General features: G+C 61.8%; 2 protein-coding genes across 8 annotated transcripts in view; one reads left to right on the top strand and one right to left on the bottom strand.

Annotated features, from left to right (window-relative positions):
* The first annotated feature begins 6 nt into the window (after positions 1 to 6).
* LOC119712718 (twist-related protein 2-like) lies at positions 7 to 6,273 on the top strand. Its single transcript, XM_038164302.1, has 2 exons — positions 7 to 906; positions 5,029 to 6,273. The coding sequence occupies exon 1, from the start codon at positions 428 to 430 to the stop codon at positions 899 to 901; it is 474 nt and encodes a 157-aa protein (XP_038020230.1). The 5' UTR covers positions 7 to 427; the 3' UTR covers positions 902 to 906; positions 5,029 to 6,273.
* A 225-nt stretch (positions 6,274 to 6,498) lies between these two features.
* Positions 6,499 to 22,727, bottom strand: part of HDAC7 (histone deacetylase 7) — a 61,853-nt gene continuing 45,624 nt past the window's right edge. For 4 of the 7 annotated variants that reach the window (XM_038164256.1, XM_038164253.1, XM_038164255.1 and 1 more), the window contains exons 3-25: positions 21,928 to 22,018; positions 20,464 to 20,575; positions 20,220 to 20,335; positions 19,422 to 19,544; positions 18,848 to 18,957; positions 18,130 to 18,246; positions 17,194 to 17,392; positions 16,493 to 16,701; positions 14,907 to 15,116; positions 14,184 to 14,394; positions 13,678 to 13,811; positions 12,773 to 12,893; positions 12,588 to 12,637; positions 11,447 to 11,554; positions 10,618 to 10,673; positions 10,385 to 10,472; positions 10,050 to 10,169; positions 9,586 to 9,683; positions 9,370 to 9,488; positions 9,041 to 9,174; positions 8,859 to 8,943; positions 8,226 to 8,364; positions 6,499 to 7,890 (exon numbers count right to left, since the gene is read on the bottom strand). In XM_038164256.1, the coding sequence (XP_038020184.1) occupies positions 7,845 to 7,890; positions 8,226 to 8,364; positions 8,859 to 8,943; positions 9,041 to 9,174; positions 9,370 to 9,488; positions 9,586 to 9,683; positions 10,050 to 10,169; positions 10,385 to 10,472; positions 10,618 to 10,673; positions 11,447 to 11,554; positions 12,588 to 12,637; positions 12,773 to 12,893; positions 13,678 to 13,811; positions 14,184 to 14,394; positions 14,907 to 15,116; positions 16,493 to 16,701; positions 17,194 to 17,392; positions 18,130 to 18,246; positions 18,848 to 18,957; positions 19,422 to 19,544; positions 20,220 to 20,335; positions 20,464 to 20,575; positions 21,928 to 22,018 (2,796 nt within the window). In that variant the 3' untranslated portion in view covers positions 6,499 to 7,844. Of the gene's footprint in view, positions 7,891 to 8,225; positions 8,365 to 8,858; positions 8,944 to 9,040; positions 9,175 to 9,369; positions 9,489 to 9,585; positions 9,684 to 10,049; positions 10,170 to 10,384; positions 10,473 to 10,617; positions 10,674 to 11,446; positions 11,555 to 11,698; positions 11,942 to 12,587; positions 12,638 to 12,772; positions 12,894 to 13,677; positions 13,812 to 14,183; positions 14,395 to 14,906; positions 15,117 to 16,492; positions 16,702 to 17,193; positions 17,393 to 18,129; positions 18,247 to 18,847; positions 18,958 to 19,421; positions 19,545 to 20,219; positions 20,336 to 20,463; positions 20,576 to 21,927; positions 22,019 to 22,727 lie in introns of those variants that run through there. The other 3 variants (XR_005259857.1, XM_038164254.1, XR_005259858.1) reach the window with 3 other exon arrangements.

Raw genomic sequence — 22,727 nt, 5'->3', positions numbered from 1 at the left:
GGGGTCAACCGGGTTGAAAAATCATTTAAAAAAAACCCCCCAAAGCCACCGCCGAGCTCCATGGCTGGGGCTGCCTTGGCACCGAGAACGTCCCTGACATGCGGGCGGCAGCCAGAGCATCTGTGCCGGAGGGCTCGGGGTGGCGGTGGGGAGGGAGAGAGGAAATCTGGAACCCATAAGCTCCAGAGCCGCTGGCGTTCCCCTGCATTGGTCTGCGCCCGGTCCGCCCCCGCCCCGCTCGCCCTATCAGCAGGAGCCGTTCCCGAAGCCATCCCAGAGCCCTCCTCTCCTGGCCCAAAGGAAAAGCCAAGGAGCTCCTTGGAGGGCTCTGCGGGGCTTGGGGCGCCCGGGGAGCCCCAGGGCGAATGCTCCGGGCCGCGCCTCGGGAGCCACCGCCGGCTCCTCCGCAGCGCAGGGAGCCGAGGAGATGAAGGAGGAGAACCCGTCCCCGGAGTCCCCCGAGGGCAGCGCGGCCACCAGCGAGGACGAGGCCGAGCGGCTGCCCAGGAAGAGCGGCCGCAAGCGCGGGCAGGGCCCCGGCGGAGCCCCCTCGCCGCAGGGCAAGCGCAGCCGGCGCAGCCCGGCCCCGCAGCCCCCCGAGGACGCCCACGCCCAGCGCGTCATCGCCAACGTGCGGGAGCGCCAGCGCACCCAGTCCCTCAACGACGCCTTCGCCGAGCTGCGCAAGATCATCCCCACGCTGCCCTCGGACAAGCTCAGCAAGATCCAGACGCTCAAGTTGGCCGCTCGCTACATCGACTTCTTGTGCCAGGTGCTGCAGAGCGACGAGCTGGACCACAAGGTCGCCACCAGCTGCAACTTCCTGGCCCACGAGAGGCTCAGCTACGCCTTCTCCGTGTGGAGGATGGAGGGCGCCTGGTCCATGTCGGCGTCCCACTGAGCCGGGTACGTGTGGCCGTGTCGCCGCCGTGTCGCCGCCGTGTCGCCGCGGCCTCCGGGCGTGTCCCGGCTCGATCCCGCTGGGATTGCGGCCGCCCTTGCTGGCGCTCCAGGGGTGAGGGATTCGTCCCACCGGACCCCGGAGCGGGAGGAGGTGGCGGTTCCTGAGCTGCTCTGGAGGAGCTGATTCCACTCAGCAGGGGCGGAAAGGTTCAAAAGGGGGTTTTAAAAATCTGGTTTATTCCCAAACCGCGTCCTGGCCTTGCCGGGGCTGCTGAGGTGTCAACCCCGCCCTGCCCTGGGGTGGCCTCGTGTCCTGCAGCCTGCCTGGCTTCCCCTGCTCCTCTCCCAGAGCTCTGCACAGGATGGGATCCATGATCCTGTGGGATCCGCGGGAATCCTGCACTGCGTGGGGAAATCGGATGGACTCAGCTCCATCCTGAGCTCCATGGGGGGATGCTGAGAGGGGAATAATCCAAAATTCAGAGTTTTAGGGCTGGGGGAATCGGGAACAGGAGGAGCGGGCTCGACGAGGCGCCGGCACTTCCCGCAGAGCAGGAACAGAAAGTTCCAGAGGACATTCCCAAGGCAGGAGCTCCGGGGATGCCTCATGGGACCCCGGCTCCCGAGGGGCCCCGCTGTCCCCAGACAGGACCAGGGCTCCTCCTGCCTCTGCTCCGGGCACTGAACAACCCTGAATTCGAGGCCGTGAGGTGCCAGGACTGGCTCGGGGCGCCGACCGTCTCCCAGGGGATTTCCTTTCCGGATGGGCCACCTTGAAACTCCCTTTCCAGCCAGATCCCTCCTAACCAGCCGGAAATCTGTCACTTTGCTAAATTCATGTATAAATACCAGTACTGGGGAGCAGACCCTGTTGTTTCAGACATTAAATCCTGTCCTAGCCAGGTCACCTCCCCTTGGGGCCGGTCAGAGGAGGAACGGGTGGCCCCTTGTCCTCACTTTGGGATGCCCAAAATCCGCCGGGACCGGTCGGGCTGCTGAGCCCCCCGTGCCCCCCTGGACCCCTCACCCTCTTCTGGGTGCCCCTTTTTGGGTTTGGCACTTTGGGGTTGGATTCTCCACTCTGGGGGTGTTGTGGGGCGCTCCCCAAAGACAGGGAAGCTGTGTGGCACGGATTTTGCAAAGCCTGACTAAAATCCCTTTGCCCTGGGGAGGTGGGGGAGGCTGAGCCCCCTCCCCAGCACCCCCAGACCCGTTTTTGCTCCCTCCGTGTGCGGAACCCGACGCGGCTCCGGGGACGGCACCGGCTCCCCGAGCTGTTTATTTAAAGCGAGTTCTTGGCAGAGCTGAGGGACAAACAGGGGGATTAAAGACCCTTCAGTCACTCTGGAGAGCTCCCGGGATCATCATTCCCGTTCAATCCACCCCGAGCGGCTCCGCGCCTGCATCCTCCAGCTGGGGAGGGAATCGCCCTGCCAGGGAAACCTTTTGGGGTCCCGGTGAGCAACCCCAGCCAGGCAGGGAGGGAAAGGGAGGAGGATTCTCCCGGCAAAACCCCAAAACCAGGGAAGAGCCGCGGGGGAAGCGGTGCCGGGCTGGGGAGGCTCCGTCTCTCTCCCGGGAGGGAACGAACCCGGCGCTGGGGTTGGGGTTTCCTAATGGGAAGCAGCCCCTGGATGGTGGAACTCGGCCTGTTAAATATCAAAAGCGGGATGTGCCCTTGCTAACCAGGAGACATCGGCCGGGGAAAAAGAGAGACGGAGCCCTCAGGCAACAGAAATCACGTTTGAAGTTCCCCCAGCTCAGCTTTTCTCGGCAGAGTCTTGAGCGCATTAAAATGGTTTCTTTCCCTGCTGGAGGAGAAAATGAGGCTGGAAGCTGGGGCTGCCGGGGGGAGAGGCTGAGGCTGATGTTCCTTGCCCTTCATTTGTCTCCCTGGATTTATCGCCTCTCTCGCGTTGCCCTCACTTAATTGTCTCTCCTGAAAGACCTTGGATAAATCTTCCCTTTGGGGACCGTTGCTCTCGCCTGGAATCGGCTTTGTCTGGCGGCTGCTTCATTTGCTTTTATTTATAAACACCTCTCGCTGCTCCGGGGCACCGGGGGAGCTGGGGAACAGCTCCCAGCCCTGTTCCCTATTCCCTGTTATTTCCCTGCTCAGGAAATCCATCTCGAGCTGCTTAAAACCCCCCCGGATCCCTCTGCAGGAGAGCAGGGATCCCTTCCCAACCCAAACCAGTCCCTTAAAAGAGGATCCAGCCCCTGGGTGAAGTGCTCAGGGTGGTCCGGGACCCCCGGTTCGGGTTCTCAGGAGAGGTGAGGAGCTGCCGAGATCCCGGGAAATCTGTTCCTGGGTGATTTGGTGCTCCTGGGATTTCCTCCTGGAACAGAGCAGCTTTGGAGGCCGGAGGGTTCCCCAAAACCTGCTCCTCCTGGAGCCGCTGTTCCCACTCGGGGTGGAAGGGGAGGTGTTGGAGGAGCTGCCCTGGCGAGGGACGTGGGACATTCCCCAAAATCCCCCGAACCGTCCAGGCACGACCAGGGCTGCTGGGCTCGTTTTTCCAGCAGAAACCTCCACATTTTCATTAAAAATAGAAAAACCACCCAGGGGACCGAGCTCTCTCCACGGCAGAGTCCCCGCACTGCTGAGGATTGGTTACAATTAATCCCGACATAAAATCACCGATCCAGCCCCGGGGAATGAGGAAATATCTCCGGGTTTATGGCCCCTGCAAGGAGCCTGGAGCTGCCAGGGCCCCGGGAATGCCTCTGGAACGAGCCCGTTTTTCATCCCGTCTGTCAGGGAAGGCTCCCGGCGGCTGAGGGGGAACGAGGAGCTGCGGGACCGCCCGTGCCCGGCCCCGGCTCCCGCTCCCGGGGCGGGCAAAGCAGGGATGCCGAGGGAGGGCGAGGAGGGAGCTGCGTGAGCTTCCCCATCCCAAATCCTGCAGGGCCGGGCTCCTCCCGCAGCCCTCGGGCAGCCCTGGGATCCCCCCGCGAGGGTTTTTTGGTGTTAAACCTCGTCCAACCCTCCGGAGGCTCCCAAAATCCCGCCGGGAGCGCGTTTCTTTGGGATCGCGCCCCGCTGGGCTCCATTTCTCCATGGGCTGGGTTGAGATGGTCCCGCCTGGCCACGACTCCGGAATTTGGGCTGCCCGTTGCCCTCGAGCCCCTGGATGCGCCCACCATCCGTGCCAAGGGCTCACACATCGGCCTTTGGGGGATTTTCCCCTCTGTCCCCCACCCCCGGCACGACCTCGGCCCTTCCCGGGGAAGAATTCCTGGAGGATTTGATTTATCCCTCCCCAGGCTCCTCTCCAGAGAGGGGAAGCTCTCGGCGAGGAGGAAACAAAGCAGCAGGAGCTGGAATAAAGCTGGAATAAACCTTGGGGGTGCCGATCCCACAGGGACGGATCCCCGGAGCCGATCCCTGCTCCATCCTCCAGCCTGGCTCCGCTGCCCCCAGCCCTGCCCGGCCCCGGCTCCGGGAGGGCTCCGAGGGGCTCCCCGAGATCCGATCTGCGGGAAAAGCCACATTTGGGTGGTTTGAATTCCCGGCTCAGGTGTGGGGACGGTTCCCGGCACATCCCTCGCGGCTCCGGGGGAATCTGGGAATGCCAAGCTCCAGAGGCAGCGGCCGAGGGTGGCTCTGCCCTGGACCGAGGGTGGCTCTGCTCCTGCTGGCTCCAGGGGATGGATTTGTAGGATTTTGGGAAGCCCAGCCCCGCTGGCTCCAGGGGATGGATTTGTAGGGTTTTGGGAAGCCCAGCCCCGCTGGCTCCAGGGGATGGATTTGTAGGGTTTTGGGAAGCCCAGCCCTGCTGGCTCCAGGGGATGGATTTGTAGGGTTTTGGGAAGCCCAGCCCTGCTGGCTCCAGGGGATGGATTTGTAGGGTTTTGGGAAGCCCAGCCCCACCTGACCCCGCTGGCTCCAGGGGATGGATTTGTAGGGTTTCGGGATGCCGATCCCAGTCTGACCCTGCTGGCTCCCGGGGATGGATTTGTAGGGTTTCGGGATGCCGATCCCAGTCTGACCCCGCTGGCTCCAGGGGATGGATTTGTAGGGTTTCGGGATGCCGATCCCAGTCTGACCCTGCTGGCTCCCGGGGATGGATTTGTAGGATTTTGGGAAGCCCAGCCCCACCTGACCCCGCTGTCTCTCCCCAGGTCTCCGCCTCGATGGAAGCAGCTCCAGCACCCAAAACCCCCAGGAGCCTCCCCGGAGAGAGGAGGGAACGACCCCCAAACCCCCAACAGCCCCGGGGACCCCAAAAACTTTGGGAATGAGCCCGAGGGAGCCGCGGCAGGAGCTGCTTTGAGGGTTCAGACGCTGCTGGAGGAACTCGGGGCTGGGATTTATTGTGGGCTCGCAGGTAAGGAACCGTCCCCACTTCCAGCCCTTCCCGGAGCCTCCGGGAGCTGCCTCGAGCAGGAAAATGGGGCTGGAGCCCCCCCAGGAGCCCCCCAAGGACCTCGGGGGTCCCCCCGCTTCCATCCCGCCCCGAAGGCTCCGCGCCGGGCCGCTCCCATGGATTGTGCTCCCCCACGGATGAGGATTCGGGGAGATTTGGGGGCGCTGACCCCCCCAGTTCCTTGGGATCCATCAGGAATCGAGGCTGGAGACGGAGCCGCCGGGAATTTGGGGATTTCGGGGCCGTTTTGGGGACTCTGAGCGGGTTTGGGCTCTTTCGGGGTGTGGAGAGGGCAGGGAAAGGACGATGGAGGTGTTGGGGCGCCCAAAACGACCCCAATAAAGCCCAGGGGGAATGTTCCAGGGTCCAATCCTCGTTTTTCCTACGGAAATGGCGCTGCCGGGCCCCCCCTGCACCGCCCTCGGCTGGACTGCTTTTATTGGAATCAGGCAAAAATAAAAATCAGGTTTTTTGCCTGTTATGGCAGAAAAAGAGGGGGAAATCCCATCCGGGGAGGCCACAACAGGCCTGAACCCCCAAATATTCCATGGGAGAGGAATTCCTGTGGTGATCAGATTTGGGACGCGCCAGAGAATCCACGGAGGAGCCACAGGAAGGCCCCGAGTGACTTTTGCTACCCAATTCCCAATTTTTACTGCAGCGGGAGCGGATTCCCTGCTCCGGGGAGCTGACTGCAGCCTCCAAAAAAAACCTGGAGGTGCTTAAAAAAAATCAAAATTCTGTTAAAAACGGGGCTGTGGTGGCTTCGTTCGGCACCTCACGGGAAGGATTTCACAGCTGAGAAACAAAATCGGCTTCAGAAGTGAAAATCTTCTTTCAAAAAATAATAAATTGCGCTTGAAAAATAAAGGGGAAAAAACTTATCTGTGGAGTGAGATTCCAGTTTCCAGCCAACAATTTTTTTCAAAAAGGTGAAATATATTTAAAAAAAAATGTTTTCAAGTATTTTGGTGCCTCTTGTTTGTTTAAAAAAAAAAAATCCTGCGTTTTAAACGAGCAAAAAAACTTTAAAATTAGCCAAAAACCCTTAAAATTATGAAAATGCCATCCTAAGGACCCTTCTGACCCATTTTTTGGGGGAAACCCCCCAACAATCTGTGCATGGTGGATTCCTCCTGGTGAACTCCATCAGGATGGAGCTTGGGGGGTCCCTCCATCCCCCCCGGGACCCCCATGGGACGCCCACCCTGAGCCACACCAAGGGTTTTGCTTCCTTTTTTTTTTTTTTTCTTTGAAAATGTCTTTGTTTTTGTTTTTTTTGTTTTGTTTTTATACAAAATCTCCTCCCGCCCCCGCGCCCAGCCCAGCCAGGGCAGGGTCCCCCCTGTCCCCAGGGCCCCGGGACAGGGCTGCTCCTGGGGGGACCCTCAGCCTGCAGGGAAGGTTCCGGGCAAGTGGGAGAAGGGAAATGGGAGTGGAAGCGTCGGGTTGGAGGCTCTGGGTCTGCCCCTGGCACCCCAGGACAGGGACGGGGACGGGACCGAGGGGTTTGGGGCACCCGGGGGATCCCCAGTGGGAATTGGGGAGCCTGGGCTGGGGAGGGGCTCGGGGGCTGCTCCCACACCCACCCAGGGCCTCGGGGTGCTGGAGGGGGCTCGAGGCACCTCGCAGGAGGGGAAGGTTCCCAAAATCACCCCGGGAAGAGCCGTGGGGTTCACGCTGGGGCTGGCAGGGTCCATAGTGCAAATCGGGGCAGCCAGGGCAGGAGGGACCCCCGGGCACTGCCCGCGCTCCGGCCTCGCTCTGCCCGCGCTGGGGGGCTCCAAACGTTCCTGGGGGGCTCCAAACATTCCTGGGGAGGCCCCAAACCTTCCTGGGGGTGCTCAGAAGTTTCCTCAGGATGCTCCAAACCCTCCTTGGGAGGCTCCAACCCTTCCTTGGGGTACTCAAAACTTTCCTTGGGGTGCTCAGAAGTTTCCTTGGGGTGCTCCAAACCTTCCTTGGGGTACTCAAAACTTTCCTTGGGGTGCTCCAACCCTTCCTTGGGGTACTCAAAACTTTCCTTGGGGTGCTCCAACCCTTCCTTGGGGTGCTCAGAAGTTTCCTTGGGGTGCTCCAAACCCTCCTCAGGAGCTCCAAACCTTGGGATGCCCCAGACCTCCCTGGGGATGCTCCCGAGCTCCCGGCCTTGCCGCTCCGTCCCCGTGCCCCAGCAGGGTGAGGGGAGCCAGGGCACCTCTGGGGAGGGCGCAGAGATCCCATCCCAGCGAGCAAAGCCCGGGATGCTCCTGCCGGGCGCTGGCAGCCGTCCCCAGGGTGGTCCGAGCGTCCATCCCAACGTCCGGCCCTTCCCGGTGAGGAGCGTCCCGGGACTGGGGGGGGTCAGTGCCACGGGGCTGGGGGGCTTCACCCCCCTCGAGGGGTCCCAAAATGGGGGGGAAGGGGCTGTGGGCACGGTTTAGGCCCGGGGCTCTCCGTGGTCCCGTCCCGTCGGATGCGGGAATGTCCCTTCCAGGAGTCCAGGCCTGCCCAGGGCCTCGGGAGCGAGGGGGACAAACGGGGTTGGGATCTTCGGGGGCTCCGGCCACGCCCGGGGACCGTCCCCAAGTGTCACTGGTTCATGGGCTCCTCCTGCTCCATGGGCTCCTCCTGTGCCCTGCGAGGGAACCCGAACGTGAGGGGCCACGTCCCGCTCCCGCGGGGACAGTGACACCAGGGAGGGGACAGGAGGGGACCCTGACTCCCCCCACCCCCAGGCAGGAGGCTTTGGTTGGGTTTCACCCTGGAAGAGCCCAGCCCGGGGCTCCCAGGAGGGTTTGGTTGGGTTTCACCCTGGAAGAGCCCAGCCCGGGATTCCCAGGAGGGTTTGGTTGGGTTTTCCTCGGTCAGAGCCCAGCCTGGGGTTCCCAGGAGCCCAGAACCTCATCCGGGGCGGACCCCGCCCTGCCCTGCTGCCACCCCCCTGGCACAGGGCAATCCCAGGAACGTCACCTCTTCTCCACCATCACGGCCACCGAGAGGGACGCCAGGGCCGTGACCGTCTCCACCTCGTCGGCCTCGTGGTGCTGAGCCTCGAGGAAGGAGCAGCCCAGCTTGGAGGCGAAGCGCTGCACGGCCACCCAGTATCTGCCTGCGGGAGGGGACAGCGGGGCTGGGGACACCGCGACAGGGGCTGGCCCGGGACAGGGATAGCCCTGGGACAGGGGTGTCCCAGGACAGGGATAGCCCGGGACAGGGATAACTCAGACAGGGGTGTCCCAGGTTAGGGGTGGCCCTGGACAGGAACAGCCCAGGACAGGGATAGCCCAGGACAGGGAAAACCCAGGACAGGGGTGGCCCAGGTTAGGGTTGTCCCAGGTTAGGGGTGGCCGCAGACAGAACAGCCCAGGACAGGGATAACCCAGGACAGGGGTGTCCCAGGTTAGGGGTGGCCCGGGTTAGGGGTGTCCCAGGTTAGGAGTGTCCCAGGTTAGGGGTGTCCCAGGTTAGAGGTGGCCCGGGTTAGGGGTGTCCCAGGTTAGGGGTGTCCCAGGTTAGGGGTGTCCCAGGTTAGAGGTGGCCCGGGTTAGGGGTGTCCCAGGTTAGGGGTGGCCCGGGTTAGGGGTGGCCCGGGTTTCCACTCACTCTGGACCTGGATCACGGCCTCCAGGGAGCGCACGGCGTTGGCGTTGGGCTTCTGCCTCAGGCTGTCCTCGGGGAGCGGCTCCGGCTGCGGGGGACAGGGGGCACGTGGGTGGTGGTGGCACCAGGGGACACGGGGGGCTCAGCTGTGCCCGAGCCGGACACAGGGTCAGTGCCAGTCCCACCTCGTGGCCCAGCAGGGCGGACACGCAGGCCTCGGACGCGTCACAAATGGCCGTCAGGTCGTGGCCCCCCTCCAGGGCCAGCACCACGGCCCCCCCCGCCAGGCTCATCAGCTGCTTGGTCATGTAGCCAAAACCTGTGGGACACCCAGGAACGTCACCTCCCCCTGCCCAAACCTGTGGGACACCCAGGAACGTCACCTCCCCCTGCCCAAACCCAACCCAAAACCTCCTGTGGCTCCCCCAGGAGTGGGCGCCCCTTCCCAGGGGTCCCAGCCAAGGGGGGACACCCCGCCCCAAGGGGGGACACCCCTCCCGAGCCACCTCCTTACACTTGGCAGAGACTTTGTAGCCACCCAGGGGGGGCGGGTGGCCCTCGGCTGCGTCGAAGCCGGCCGACACCAGCACCACGTCGGGGCAGAACTCGTGGGCGATGGGCATCACCACGGTCCTGGGGAAAGGGTGGGGAGTGGGGTCAGCCCCACAGAGGGGATGGGGAGGGGGGTCAGCCCCACCCAGAGCATGGCACGCGGCCACGGGGACAGTACCTGAAGGCAGCCAGGTACTCGGGGTCCCCCATGGGGGGGTCGAGCCCTCCAGCCCAGGCCACGTTGACGTTGAAGCCCTCGCCGGGGCCAGCGCCCACCTGTGAGGGAGCACGGACAGGGTGAGGCTCTGGGGAGCCAGGGGGGGTCCCAGCCCTCTGTCCTGTGCCATGGGAGGGTGTTTGGGGGTCCCAGCCCCCTGTTTTGTACCATGGGAAGGAGTTTGGGGGTCCCAGCCCCCTGTCCTGTGCCATGGCCAGCAGTTTGGGGGTCCCAGCCCCCTGCCCGGTGCCACAGCACGGTCAGGACCAGCGGGATTTTCCTGCCTTTCCATCCATCTCCATCCCCGTGCTGGGCAACCCAGGCAGGGTCAGGGGTGGGAAAGGAGCCCCCAGGGCACTGTCCCTGCTCAGCCCCCGTGTCCCGCTGTCCCCTCTGTCCCCTCTGTCCCCTGGGCCCCCTCCCACCTCGTCGGCGGCCCCGCTGCCCGGGAAGAAGTTGCCGTCGTCGTGGCGGTGCAGGGAGATGTAGAGAACCTCGGGGTCCCTGTAGAAAATCTGCTGGGTGCCGTTGCCGTGGTGAACGTCCTGCGGGGACATCCAGAGAGGATTTTGGCAGCTGCTGGGCGGCCCCAGAACCTCACGGAGCCCAAAGCAGGCAGTGCTGGGTCCCCCGGCCCAGGATCTGCTCCTGGCTCCCCAATCCTGAGCACGCTGCAGGGTTCCAGTGTTCCCACGAGAGCTGGAGCAGGAACTGCCCCTGGGGACATCCTGGGGACATCCTGGGGACGGGGAGGACTCACCCAGTCCACGATGAGGATCTTGCTGAGCTTCCCCTTCTGCTGCAGCTGCCTGGCAGCGATGGCCACCGAGTTAAAGAAGCAGAATCCCCTGGGAAGAGGGGTGGGCGTCACCTCCGGGCCCTTCCCGAGCTCCCCCTGGGCAGGAGTGGCTCCCAGGGGGGTTTTGGGGTGGTTTTGAGCCCCGGAGCTGCTTTTGGGGCTCCCGAGGTGCCTCGGGGAGGGAGGGGCCTTACATGGCCGTGGAAGGATCCGCGTGGTGTCCGGGCGGCCGCACCACGGCAAAGCCGTTCTGGGGACAGAGCAGAGAGCAGGGCTCAGAGCTGCCACCCCCAGGGACACACACACCCCCTGTCCCCAGTGCCACGCTGCCCTGGGATCCCCGGCTGTGGGGTGACGCTCCCAGGGACCCCCGGCCATGGGGGACACAGCCCTGGGACCCCAAACCATGGGGTGACAGCCCTGGGACCCCCGGCCATGGGGGACACAGCCCTGGGACCCCAAACCATGGGGTGACACCATCCTGGGACCCCAAACCATGGGGTGACAGCCCTGGGACCCCAAGCCATGGGGTGACACAGCCCTGGGACCCCCGGCCATGGGGGACACAGCCCTGGGACCCCAAACCATGGGGTGACACCATCCTGGGACCCCAAACCATGGGGTGACACCATCCTGGGACCCCAAACCATGGGGTGACAGCCCTGGGACCCCAAGCCATGGGGTGACACAGCCCTGGGACCCCAAACCATGGGGTGACACCATCCTGGGACCCCAAACCATGGGGTGACACCATCCTGGGACCCCAAACCATGGGGTGACAGCCCTGGGACCCCCGGCCATGGGGGACACAGCCCTGGGACCCCTGGCTGTGGAGTTACACCCCCTGGGACCCCCAGCTGTGGAGTGACACAGCCCTGGGACGCCCAGCCATGGGGGACACAGCCCTGGGACCCCAAACCATGGGGTGACACCATCCTGGGACCCCAAACCATGGGGTGACAGCCCTGGGACCCCCAGCCATGGGGGACACAGCCCAGGGACCCCCCCCCAGGCCACCCCTACCTTCAGCTCCCTGGTGGCCACCTTGAAGGCCAGCTCGGTGACGCTGCCGGCGGCCCAGCGCGCGGCGTTGGACGAGTGCAGCTCGTTCCAGATGGTGTCACTGTCCACCTGCGGGGGGACACGGGTCACACGGGGACGCAGCACCAGGGGACAGCAGCCATGCCCTCGCCCAGCAGGGGTCGGTGTCCTGTGCCAGCCGGAGGTGACACTGGCCACGCCACACTCTCCTCCCTGCCCAGCCCCGTCCTTTACCTGATTTCTCTCATTTTAGCGTTTAACCAAACACCAGCACCACGTCGGAGCCGGAAAACCCCAAAATCTCTTCTGCTGGGGGCCGGGTGTGAGCTCCCCGTGCCCGGGGGGGGCAGCTGCAGCCCGGGCACGGAGCAGGGAAAGGAGGCAGAGCAGGGAAAGCAGAGCTGGAGCCCAGCACGGCGGGCAAGGACAGGAGCAGAACCAGAAGAGGCAGCAGGAAGGCACCGAGGGAGCCCCTTCCTGAAAGAGAGAGAGAGACAGGACAGGGACAGGGACAGGGACAGGGACAGGGACAGGGACAGGGACAGGGACACGGACAGGAGGAGAGGAGAAGGCAGTGAATGCAGAGAAACCAGCAAGGAAAGCTGGGAATGGAGAGGCCTCGGAAGGGACGAGCTGCTGTCCCCGTGCCACTGCTGCCCTCCCTCCGTGGGGACCCCATCCTGCCAGCCCCTCGGGGGGCTCTGGATCCGGGATCCCCTTGCAGAGCGGGATGCTCAGACCTCCCCAAAGACCCCGAGCTGCTCTGATCCAACGCCTCCATCAAACACCCACACCCAGGCAGCCCAGAGGCTTCAGGAGCTGCCCCGAGACCCTGAGGGGCCAAAAAGGAACAGCCCCAACCAAAGAGCAGAGCAGGGATTCATCAGTGACCCCAAAACCAGGAGGAGGGATGGAGCAGTGACTCCAAAATCCAGGGCAGAGGTGGAGCAGTGACCCCAAAACCCAGAGTGGGGATGGAGCAGTGACCCCAAAATCCAGGGCAGAGGTGGAGCAGTGACCCCACACCCCAAAACCTGGAGGAGGGATGGAGCAGTGACCCCCAAAACCAGGATCAGGGATTCAGCAGTGACCCCAAAACCCGGATCAGGGATGGAACACTCACCCCCACCCCTCCACAGGGCAGCATCACAAACGTCCTCTGGGACAGGATCCCTGTGGAGAGAGGGGCCAGGGGGACTCAGGGCTGGGCAAGCAGGACCAGGCTGGGGCCAGGCTGTGCCCGGCAGCCCGGGGAGCTGCTGGGAGCCATCCCCAGCCCCGGGCACGGGGGGCAGGGTGGGCACCCACCTGCCAGCTTGCCGTTGTCCAGTTTGAGGCGGTTGAGGGGGTTGGTGCCGTAGAGCAGCACGTGGCGCTCGCTGTGCACGCACTGCAGCTCCTCCAGGGTGGCCTTGCGGCCCCGCAGGCACTGGGGGACACGGCTGTGACCGGGGGGACACGCGGGGGATCCCCCCCACCCTGTCCTGTGTCCCCCTGCAGCCACCGGGGGACCCCCGGGGCTGGAGCTTGAGCACCCCTGAAGCGCAGTCAGGGAGCCAGAGCCAGCCCTAGGCTGGGTTTTATTAGGCTGGGCCTGGAAAACTCGGTGCTCAGGAAGGGATGGGATCGGGAGGGCAGGGATGGGATCAGGAGGGATCGGGTGGGATCAGGAGGGGAGGGATGGGATCGGGAGGGGAGGGAATGGGATCAGGAGGGATGGGATGGGTTCAGGAGGGATCATCAGGAGGGGAGGGATGGGATCGGGAGGGCAGGGATGGGTTCAGGAGGGATCATCAGGAGGGGATCGGGAGGGGAGGGATGGGATCGGGAGGGGAGGGAATGGGATCAGGAGGGGAGGGATGGGATCGGGAGGGGAGGGAATGGGATCAGGAGGGATGGGATGGGTTCAGGAGGGATCGGGTGGGATCAGGAGGGGAGGGATGGGATCGGGAGGGCAGGGATGGGATCAGGAGGGGAGGGATGGGATCGGGAGGGGATCGGGAATGGGATCAGGAGGGGAGGGATGGGATCGGGAGGGGAGGGAATGGGATCAGGAGGGATGGGATGGGTTCAGGAGGGATCGGGTGGGATCAGGAGGGGAGGGATGGGATCGGGAGGGATGGAATGGGATCAGGAGTGATGAAGGTCAGATCAGCAGGGATTGGGAGGGATCAGGAGGAATGGGATGGGTTCAGGAGGTCCAGGGAGCTCACCTCGCAGCGGCTGCGCAGGCCCCGCTCCTGCAGGCGGGACCAGATGCTCTGGATCCTGCCCGCATGCTCGGGGTGGTTGCTGTTGTCCCCGCAGGAGCACTGGTGCTTCAGCATCACCGAGTCGTAAACCAGCCCTGCCAGGCACCGCCAGAGCTGCTCCCTCAGCTCCTCTGCAGGGGCTCCGAGACCCCAAATACTGACCAAAATCCTCCCCAAACCACGGGAGATTCTGTCCCCAAACCACGGGAGATTCTGTCCCCAAACCACGGGAGATTCTGTCCCCAATCCTGGGAGATTCTGCCCCAAACCCCAGGAACGCAGCCAGGGGCCAGGTGGGCAAACCCTGCCTGGAAAAGCCCCCCGAGATAAGGAGAAGGGCCCCCCCCGGCTCTCTCCTGGCGCTCCCAGCTCTGGGGCTGACCCGGATCGATGCGGAGCCGCCCCAGCACACCCCCAGGTCCCCTCGTGTCCCCGCCCAGCGGTGACAGCCCCGCAGTGTGACAAACCTGTGGTGAAGTGCGGCTTGGGCGGCTGCTCCTGCACGGGCAGGGCCAGCGCCTTGGTGTCCTGGGCAGGGAGGGACACGGTGGCCGTGGCCGGGGACGACTGAGCCCTGGACAGGGGCCGGTGGCCGGGGGGGAGCACGGGGGGGTCGGCCAAGGGCTGGCGCTTGAGGAGCTGCTGCTGCACCCGCTGGAAGGAGTCCCACAGCAAGGCCTGGGGACACAGGACACCGTCAGGGGACGGGGCAGTGTCCCCAGCACGGGGGACAGGGGACAGAGCCCTGCTTGGCCTGTCCTGAACTGGATCCAGCGGCTGCTCCGGGCTCGGAGCCGGGACAGGACGGGATGGGACGGGATGGGACAGGACAGGACAAGCAGGACAGGGCAAAACGGGACAGCATGGGACAGGCAGGACAGGACAGGGCAAAACGGGACAGGATGGGACAGGACAGGACAGGACAGGACTGTCCCAGCATCTGCTGCTCCCTGCCGGCTCAGCCGCGCAGTGACAGCAGCGATGGGACAGAGCCGGCAATTCGGGGACAAAGCCCGGCAATTCGGGGACAAAGCCCGGCAAGGTGAGCACAGAGTTCCAGCAGTTTGGGGACAATACCCAGCAATCCGGGGACAATGCCCAGCTGTGCTGCCACCCCGCAGCTCCGTCCCCGTCCCGTGAGCTGCTCCAGGCAGGCACCGTCCGTGCCAGGGCTGCCCTCCCTGCCGTACCTGCTGCAGGAGCAGCTCCTCCTGGGGCTGCCCCATCTTCTGCGTCCTCTCGGGCTCCTTGCCGCCGCTGCCGGGCCGGGCCGGCTCCCCCCGCGCCCGGCCGGGCTCCCCGGGCTCGGCCGCCGCCTCCGGCAGGCTCCCCTCGGCCTCCATGTCCTCCGAGGACGGGATCTGCCGCAGCCGCGGCTTCTCGCTGGACTTGGCCAAGCGCTGCAGCCGGGGACGGGGAGCGGAGGGGGGAAAACACATTTCTGGAACATTCCTCAGGGCTAACATAAGGCTCACAGAGCGTATCTTTGTAAACTTATATTTGTGTGTATGCATATATATATGTATGTATATATATGTGTGTACGTGTCTATACATAAACTTATATTTATTTTTACATGTTTGTATGTAAGGAGATAAAAATCCCGACTTAGAAATGTTACAGAATAAGACAGACGTTGTTGAGGGGAAAATGAAACTAAAAACAAGCTTTAAAAGACAGCTATATTACACATTAATAGTATATATAAATTATATATCATATTATATGTAATGTATTATACATTGTAGGTGATTTGTACTATAGAATATATGATATATTATATATAACATATAACAGATAGCATATTATATGTTATATATTACGTATATAATATCTATATTTTACATAGTATATAGGTGTCATATATGTATCATATTATATATGTATTATTACATATTGCATGTTATGTGTTATGTATTATATATTATATATTAATCATATATTATAAATAGAAATATATCATATATAATACATAATATATATTATATTTTTAGATATCAATTATATATTATAAATTTAAATGTATGATATATATTATATGTTATATATTATATGTTATATATTATGTATTATATATTATGTATTATGTATTATATATTATATGTTATATATTATATATTATATATTATATATTATATATTATATATTATATATTATATATTGTATATTATATGTTATATATTATATGTTATATATTATATTATATATTATATATTATATGTTATATATTATATATTATATATTATATGTTATATATTATATATTGTATATTATATGTTATATATTATATGTTATATATCATATTATATATTATGTATTATATATTATATGTTATATATTATATATTATGTATTATATATTATATTTTATATTTTATATAATATATATAATATATAATATATAATATATAATATATAATATATAATATATAATATATAATATATAATATATAATATATTATGTATTATGTATTATATATTATATATTATATATTATATATTATATATTATATTTTATATTTTATATTTTATATTTTATGTTTTATGTTTTATATATAATATAATATATATTATATATTATTATATATTATATATTATACATAGAATAATATATAATATATTAAAAGAACATTTTGAGGCAGAAGCTAATCCTTCTTCACTCGTCCCTCACACGTTCAAGCGGTACTTTGCAGTCAGATCAGGAGCTGATCAGCTAACCGGATAAAAACCCAGAGCGCCGGGTGTTGTCACCGCGCGCTCTCGGTGCCGGCTCTCACCTTGCCCGGGTGCGCCTGCTGCTGCAGCCTCTCGAGGCAGCGCGCGTGGTGCTGCTGGAAGAGCAGGTGCTGCTGCGCGGCCCTGGGGCTGGGCGGCAGCGGCTCCGAGCGCGTCCTGCCCAGCGGCTTGTGCTGGCCCGGCAGCGCCAGGCGCTCCGCGGGCACCAGCGGCGGCGCGAAGGACAGCGGCACCGTGCCCAGGCCCGGCACTGCGGGGACACCGTGGATGGCAACGCGTTGTACGGTGAAACAGAAAGATGTAAAGTATTTGGAAGGAATAAGTAAATTTTAAAAAATATTTAAATTTAAAATAAAAAGTAATGAAATAATATATAATGAAATAATATAAATTGCAATAATAAATTAATTTATATTAATAATAAAATATTAATAATATCATATAATGATATATTAGCTTATATTATACTGTATTTTATGATATGTAGTATAGCATGCAAATAATAAATACACATAATAATAAAAATATTATAAAATACAAAAATTTTAAAGAAAGGCCACTCTATCTGATTTTGGAAGTAATTTCTTCTATGCCAAGCTAGCATTTTGCAGTTCCATGTGAACTGTCCCCTGTCCCTGTCCTTGTCCCTGTCCTTGTCACTGTCCCTGTCACTGTCCCTGTCCCTGTCCCTGTCCCTGTCCTGTTCCTGTCCCTGTCCCCCTTCCCCCAGGCGGACACTCACCCGCCACCAGCGGCGCGTGGGTGACCGAGGGCTCGAGGATGATGACGGGCTGCAGCCGGGGCGCCAGGGCGCTGCCGGCCTCGTGCTGCTCCAGGCTGGCCGGGATGAAGACGGGCGAGTGCGCGCCCGGCAGCACCGGCCCGTTGAGCACCGGCACCCGGTGAGCCAGGCTGGGCAGCGCCCGGCGCTCGGCATCGGCCTGGGGGACGGGACAGCCATGGGACGGGGACAGCCGCGGGATGGGGACAGACATGGGATGGGGATGGGACAGCCATGGGATGGGGACAGCCATGGGATGGGGACAGACATGGCACAGCCATGGGACAGCCATGGGATAGGGACGGGGACAGCCGTGGGACGGGGACAGCCGTGGGATGGGGACAGACATGGGATGGGGATGGGACAGCCATGGGATGGGGACAGCCATGGGACGGGGACAGCCATGGGACAGGGACAGCCATGGGACAGGGACGGGACAGCCGTGGGACAGGGACAGTCATGGGACAGGGATGGGGACAGCCATGGGACGGGGACAGCCATGGCATGGGGACAGCCATGGGATGGGGACGGGGACAGCCATGGGATGGGGACAGCCATGGGACAGGGACTGGGACAGCCATGGGACAGGGACGGGGACAGCCATGGGATGGGGATGGGGACAGCCATGGGACGGGGATGGGAAGGGGCAGGGATGGGGATGGTGATAGGGATGGGACAGGGACAGGACAGGGACAGGGATGGGATGGGGATGGGACAGGGACAGGGATGGGGACAGGGATGGGACAGGGATGGGGCAGGGACAGGGATGGGGACGGGACAAGGCACCGGGAGGGCACAGGATTGTCCCCACCGTGCCCGTGGGCAGCACCAGGAACCCCAAACCCCAAGGGAAGCCCCGCAGGGCCCCAGTGCCGGGGGTCCAGGCCGGGCACCTACCCTGGCACCGGTGGTGGCCGGCAGGCCCAGGGTGATGGCCGGCAGGGAGGCCGCGCTCTGCAGGGCAAACTGGGCCAGGGAGCTCTCCTGCATCATCAGCCGCTGCGCCAGCGGCGTCTGCAGCAAACGGGAGCCATCAGAGCCCTGCTCCCAGCCCGGGGGACATGGGGACAGCCCTGGGGACACCCACGGGACAGGAGAGCGCTGGCAGCGGGGAAAGGCACCCTGGAGGAGGGTGGGTGTGGGAGAAGTGCTGGGCTGGGGAGAGCATCCCGGAGCAGGGAATGCCAGCGCAGCCCAGGGCATCCCAGGGCATCCCTGGGCATTCAAGGGCATTCCAGGGCATTCGAGGGCATCCCTGGGCATCCCAGGGCATCCCTGGGCATTCAAGGGCATTCCAGGGCATTCGAGGGCATCCCAGGGCATCCCAGGGCATCCCTGGGCATTCAAGGGCATTCCAGGGCATTCGAGGGCATCCCTGGGCATCCCAGGGCATCCCAGGGCATCCCTGGACATTCGAGGGCATCCCTGGGCATTCAAGGGCATCCCTGGGCATCCTTGGGCATCCCAGGGCACTCCAGGGCATCTCCAGAGAATTCCCAGGGCATCCCAGGGCATCCCAGCATGCAGGGAGAGGCAGCTCTGGGCAGGGGGTTCAGGGCTGGGGTCGTGCCCTCCCCCTGAGCCCAGCGGGGTCCCCAAAGCCAGCGGGGCTCACCTCGTGGGCCACGCCGGGGGCGGCGGGCAGCGCGGCGTGCTCGGCGGGCAGGCTGTCGTTGGGAGAGCTGCAGCCCGACACGGGGGTGCTGCTGCTGCTGGGGGACGAGTCTGGGGGGGACGGACACGGGGTGAGGGCACAGCCGCCCCCCCCCAGCCCCTCCAACCTCTGCCCCCCACCCTTCTGGGGCTGAATCCCCCTCAAAAGGCGGCGCTCCATGGTGGCAACCCTCCACGCTGCACCCGGGGCAATTCCGGCCCCAAAAGCAGCAGGAGCAGCTGCACCGGCACCTCCGTCCCACAGCAGCACCTCCGGGCTCCCCACATCACCCCAGGCCAGCCCCTGGGGAGGACACCCCAACCCAGCTGTCACTGTCCCCACGCAGGGGTGACACAGGAGCTGGGGCTGTCCCTAGGGAGGACACACCAACCCCGGTGTCACTGTCCCCACGCAGGGGTGACACAGGAGCTGGGGCTGTCCCTGGGGAGGACACCCCAAACCCCGGTGTCACTGTCCCCACACAGGGGTGCCCCAGCCCAGCCCCGAGGTGTCCCCGGCCCCACGCAGGCCTCACCGATGGCGTCGGGCGGGCGCCTCTTCAGCGATGGCGGGGCGCTCTCCTTGCGGGTCAGGGGGTTCTTGCGCCGCTCCAGGCACTTCCTGGGCTTGCAGCGAACCTTCAGGTTGGGCTCGGACGCTGAGGGGACAGGGGTCAGCGCTGGCCCCGGCTGGGTGGGCTCTGTGCAGCCACTGCCAGCTCCAGCCGGGGACACGGGGACATCCCTGAGGCCGTGAGGGACACGGGGACATTCCCGAGGCCATGAGGGACATGGGGACATCCCTGAGGCCGTGAGGGACACGGAGATGTTCCCAAGGCTTTGAGGGACACGGGGACGTTCCCGAGGCCTTGAGGAACACAGGGACATCCCTGAGGCCGTGAGGGAAACGGGGACATTCCCGAGGCTTTGAGGGACATGGGGACATTCCTGAGGCCGTGAGGGACACGGGGACATTCCCGAGGCTTTGAGGGACACGGGGACATTCCTGAGGCCGTGAGGGACACAGGGACATCCCTGAAGCCGTGAGGGACACGGAGACATCCCTGAGGCCGTGAGGGACACAGGGACATTCCTGAGGCCATGAGGGACATGGGGACATTCCCAAGGCCGTGAGGGACACAGGGACATTCCCTGAGGCCATGAGGGACACGGGGACATTCCCGAGGCCGTGAGGGATGTAGGGACATTCCCGAGGCCGTGAGGGATGTAGGGACATTCCCGAGGCCGTGAGGGACACGGGGATGTTCCCGAGGCTTTGAGGGACATGGGGACATTCCCGAGGCCGGGACACGGGGACATTCCCGAGGCCGTACCTGTTTTCCGCAGCGGGAAATGCTCGGGGGTGTCGAGAGAAGTGCTGGGCACGGGGGACAGGAACGTGCTGAGCATGGCAGGGGAGGGACCCTCGGGCTCCAGGGGCTCCAGAGACCTGCGGGGAGAAGCCAGAGCCCCTTCCCAGCTGCCCCAGGGCAGGGACAGGGACAGGGACAGGGACAGGGACAGGGACAGGGACAGGGACAGGGACAGGGACAGGTCCTCTGGCGACAGGTGCTTTACCTGTAGGGCAGGGCAGCAGCGGGGGCGTTGCTGGTCCTCTCCAGAGCCGCCTGCTGCTTCTTCAGGATGACCTCGGCCAACTTCTGCTTCACCACCGTGCTGGCCACGGCACCTGCACGGGGACCACGGTGACCACGGGGACCCCACGGGGCTCAGAGCCACTCTGAGGGGTCCCTGCAGGCAGGACCCCGACCCCAGAGCTCCAGGGACCCCCGAGAGGCGCAGCTGGCTCTGCTCCCATCCCGCTCCCCGTCTGTCCGTCCCAGCAGGAATGCTCCGTGCTTACGGTGGGACACCCCACGGATCTGTGCCGGCATTCGGCACCTCTGAGCGCGAGTTAATTAACTGATTAATAATTAATCAGGCGCGATGTGGAGCCCTGCGCATCCCGAAATTGGGAGCGAGCCCCCGGCGGCTCCGCCAGCGCCGGCACCAGAGGGCGCCGGGAGACCGCGGCTGGGAGGGGCCGCAGCCAGCCCGGGGGGCTGCAAACCCAGCCTGGGGGGCTGCAAACCCAGTGTGGGGGGCTGAAAACCCAGTGGGGGGGCTGCAAACCCAGTCTGGGGGGCTGCAAACCCAGTGGGGGGGCTGAAAACCCAGTCTGGGGGCTGCAAACCCAGTGTGGGGGGCTGCAAACCCAGTGTGGGGGCTGCAAACCCAGCCTGGGGGGCTGCAAACCCAGCCCGGGGGCTGCAAACCCAGTGTGGGGGGCTGCAAACCCAGTGTGGGGGGCTGAAAACCCAGCCCGGGGGCTGCAAACCCAGTGTGGGGGCTGAAAACCCAGCCCGGGGGCTGCAAACCCAGCCTGGGGGGCTGAGAACCCAGCCCGGGGGCTGCAAACCCAGTGTGGGGGGCTGAGAACCCAGCCCGGGGGCTGCAAACCCAGTGTGGGGGGCTGCAAACCCAGCCTGGGGGGCTGCAAACCCAGCCCCGGGGGCTGCAAACCCAGCGTGGGGGCTGCAAACCCAGTGTGGGGGCTGAGAACCCAGCCTGGGGGGCTGCAAACCCAGTCTGGGGGGCTGCAAACCCAGCCTGGGGGGCTGCAAACCCAGCCTGGGGGGCTGAAAACCCAGTGTGGGGGGCTGCAAACCCAGCCTGGGGGCTGCGAACCCAGCCTGGGGGGCTGCAAACCCAGTCTGGGGGGCTGAAAACCCAGTCTGGGGGGCTGCAAACCCAGCCTGGGGGCTGCAAACCCAGCCCAGGGGGCTAAAAACCCAATCTGGGAGGCTGCAAACCCAATCTGGGGGGCTGCAAACCCAGCCCGGGGGTCCCACTGGACTCTGTCACCTGAATGGGGTCCATAACCCACCCCAGGGGTCCCAGAGGGGTTGCAGCCCCACTCTGCAGATGCTCTCGCACCCCTTTCCCCCAGGGGAAGGCAGAGCTTGGTCTGGCTAGGGGCAGAACCCCCCAAACCCCTCCCGAAAGCCCCCCCGGTGCCCCCCGAGCACGGGCAGCCCTTACTGCGCTTGCTCTTGTCCTTGTTGAGGATCTGGCGCAGCTCCTGCTCCTGCTGGCCCGGCTCAGCCTCGCGGTGCGGGGACTCCATGGCCACCTGTGGGACGGGGACATGGGCACAGGACCCCATAAACCCCCCCCCAGCCCCCCCCGAGCCCTCTGAGCCCTCCCCAGCCCCGGGCAGGGGGACACGGGGACAGAGCAGTCTGGGACAGTCCCTTGTGTCACTCTGGCTGGTGGGAGCGTGTGAAGGTGTTCCGTCACAACAAAGCAGACACATTTCGGTCTCCAGGGACGCTTTGCTCTCCCTGGGGACATCGTAAAAAGTCAAAACCTGTCTGTTCCCGCTCGCTGCCTCCTCTCGGGGTGTTTGGACACGTCTGCCGTGTCGCAACGCGGCAAAAAATAAAAATCTTTGTTGAGTACAAAAGGAAAAAAAAAAAAATCTGCGATGGGAGGGAAATCCCAGCTGAGCCGCAGAACTGACTCCTGCCCTGAGCCCCGAGCAGCCCTGGGGACACGCAGGGGCATCTCGGTGCCTGAAGATGGGCACATCCCTGGATGTGGGCACACCTCCCTGGACATGGTCACGGCTCCGGGGGCACAATCACAACTCTCTGGACATGGTCACAGCTCCCCGGGCACGGTCACAGCTCCCTGGACATGGTCACAGCTCCCTGGGAATGGTCACACCTCCCTGGACATGGTCACACCTCCCTGGACATGGTCATGGCTCCGGGGGCACAATCACAACTCCCTGGACACAATTACAACTCCCTGGGCATGGTCACAGCTCCCTGGGCATG

Source organism: Motacilla alba, chromosome 29 (assembly GCF_015832195.1).
Source record: "Motacilla alba alba isolate MOTALB_02 chromosome 29, Motacilla_alba_V1.0_pri, whole genome shotgun sequence".
NCBI lineage: Eukaryota > Metazoa > Chordata > Aves > Passeriformes > Motacillidae > Motacilla > Motacilla alba.
This window is presented reverse-complemented; position numbering and strand designations above follow the sequence as displayed.

Bases quoted from the DNA above. Each gene is read 5' to 3' on its own strand.
- LOC119712718 (XM_038164302.1), top strand. From the start codon at position 428: ATGAAGGAGGAGAACCCGTCCCCGGAGTCCCCCGAGGGCAGCGCGGCC.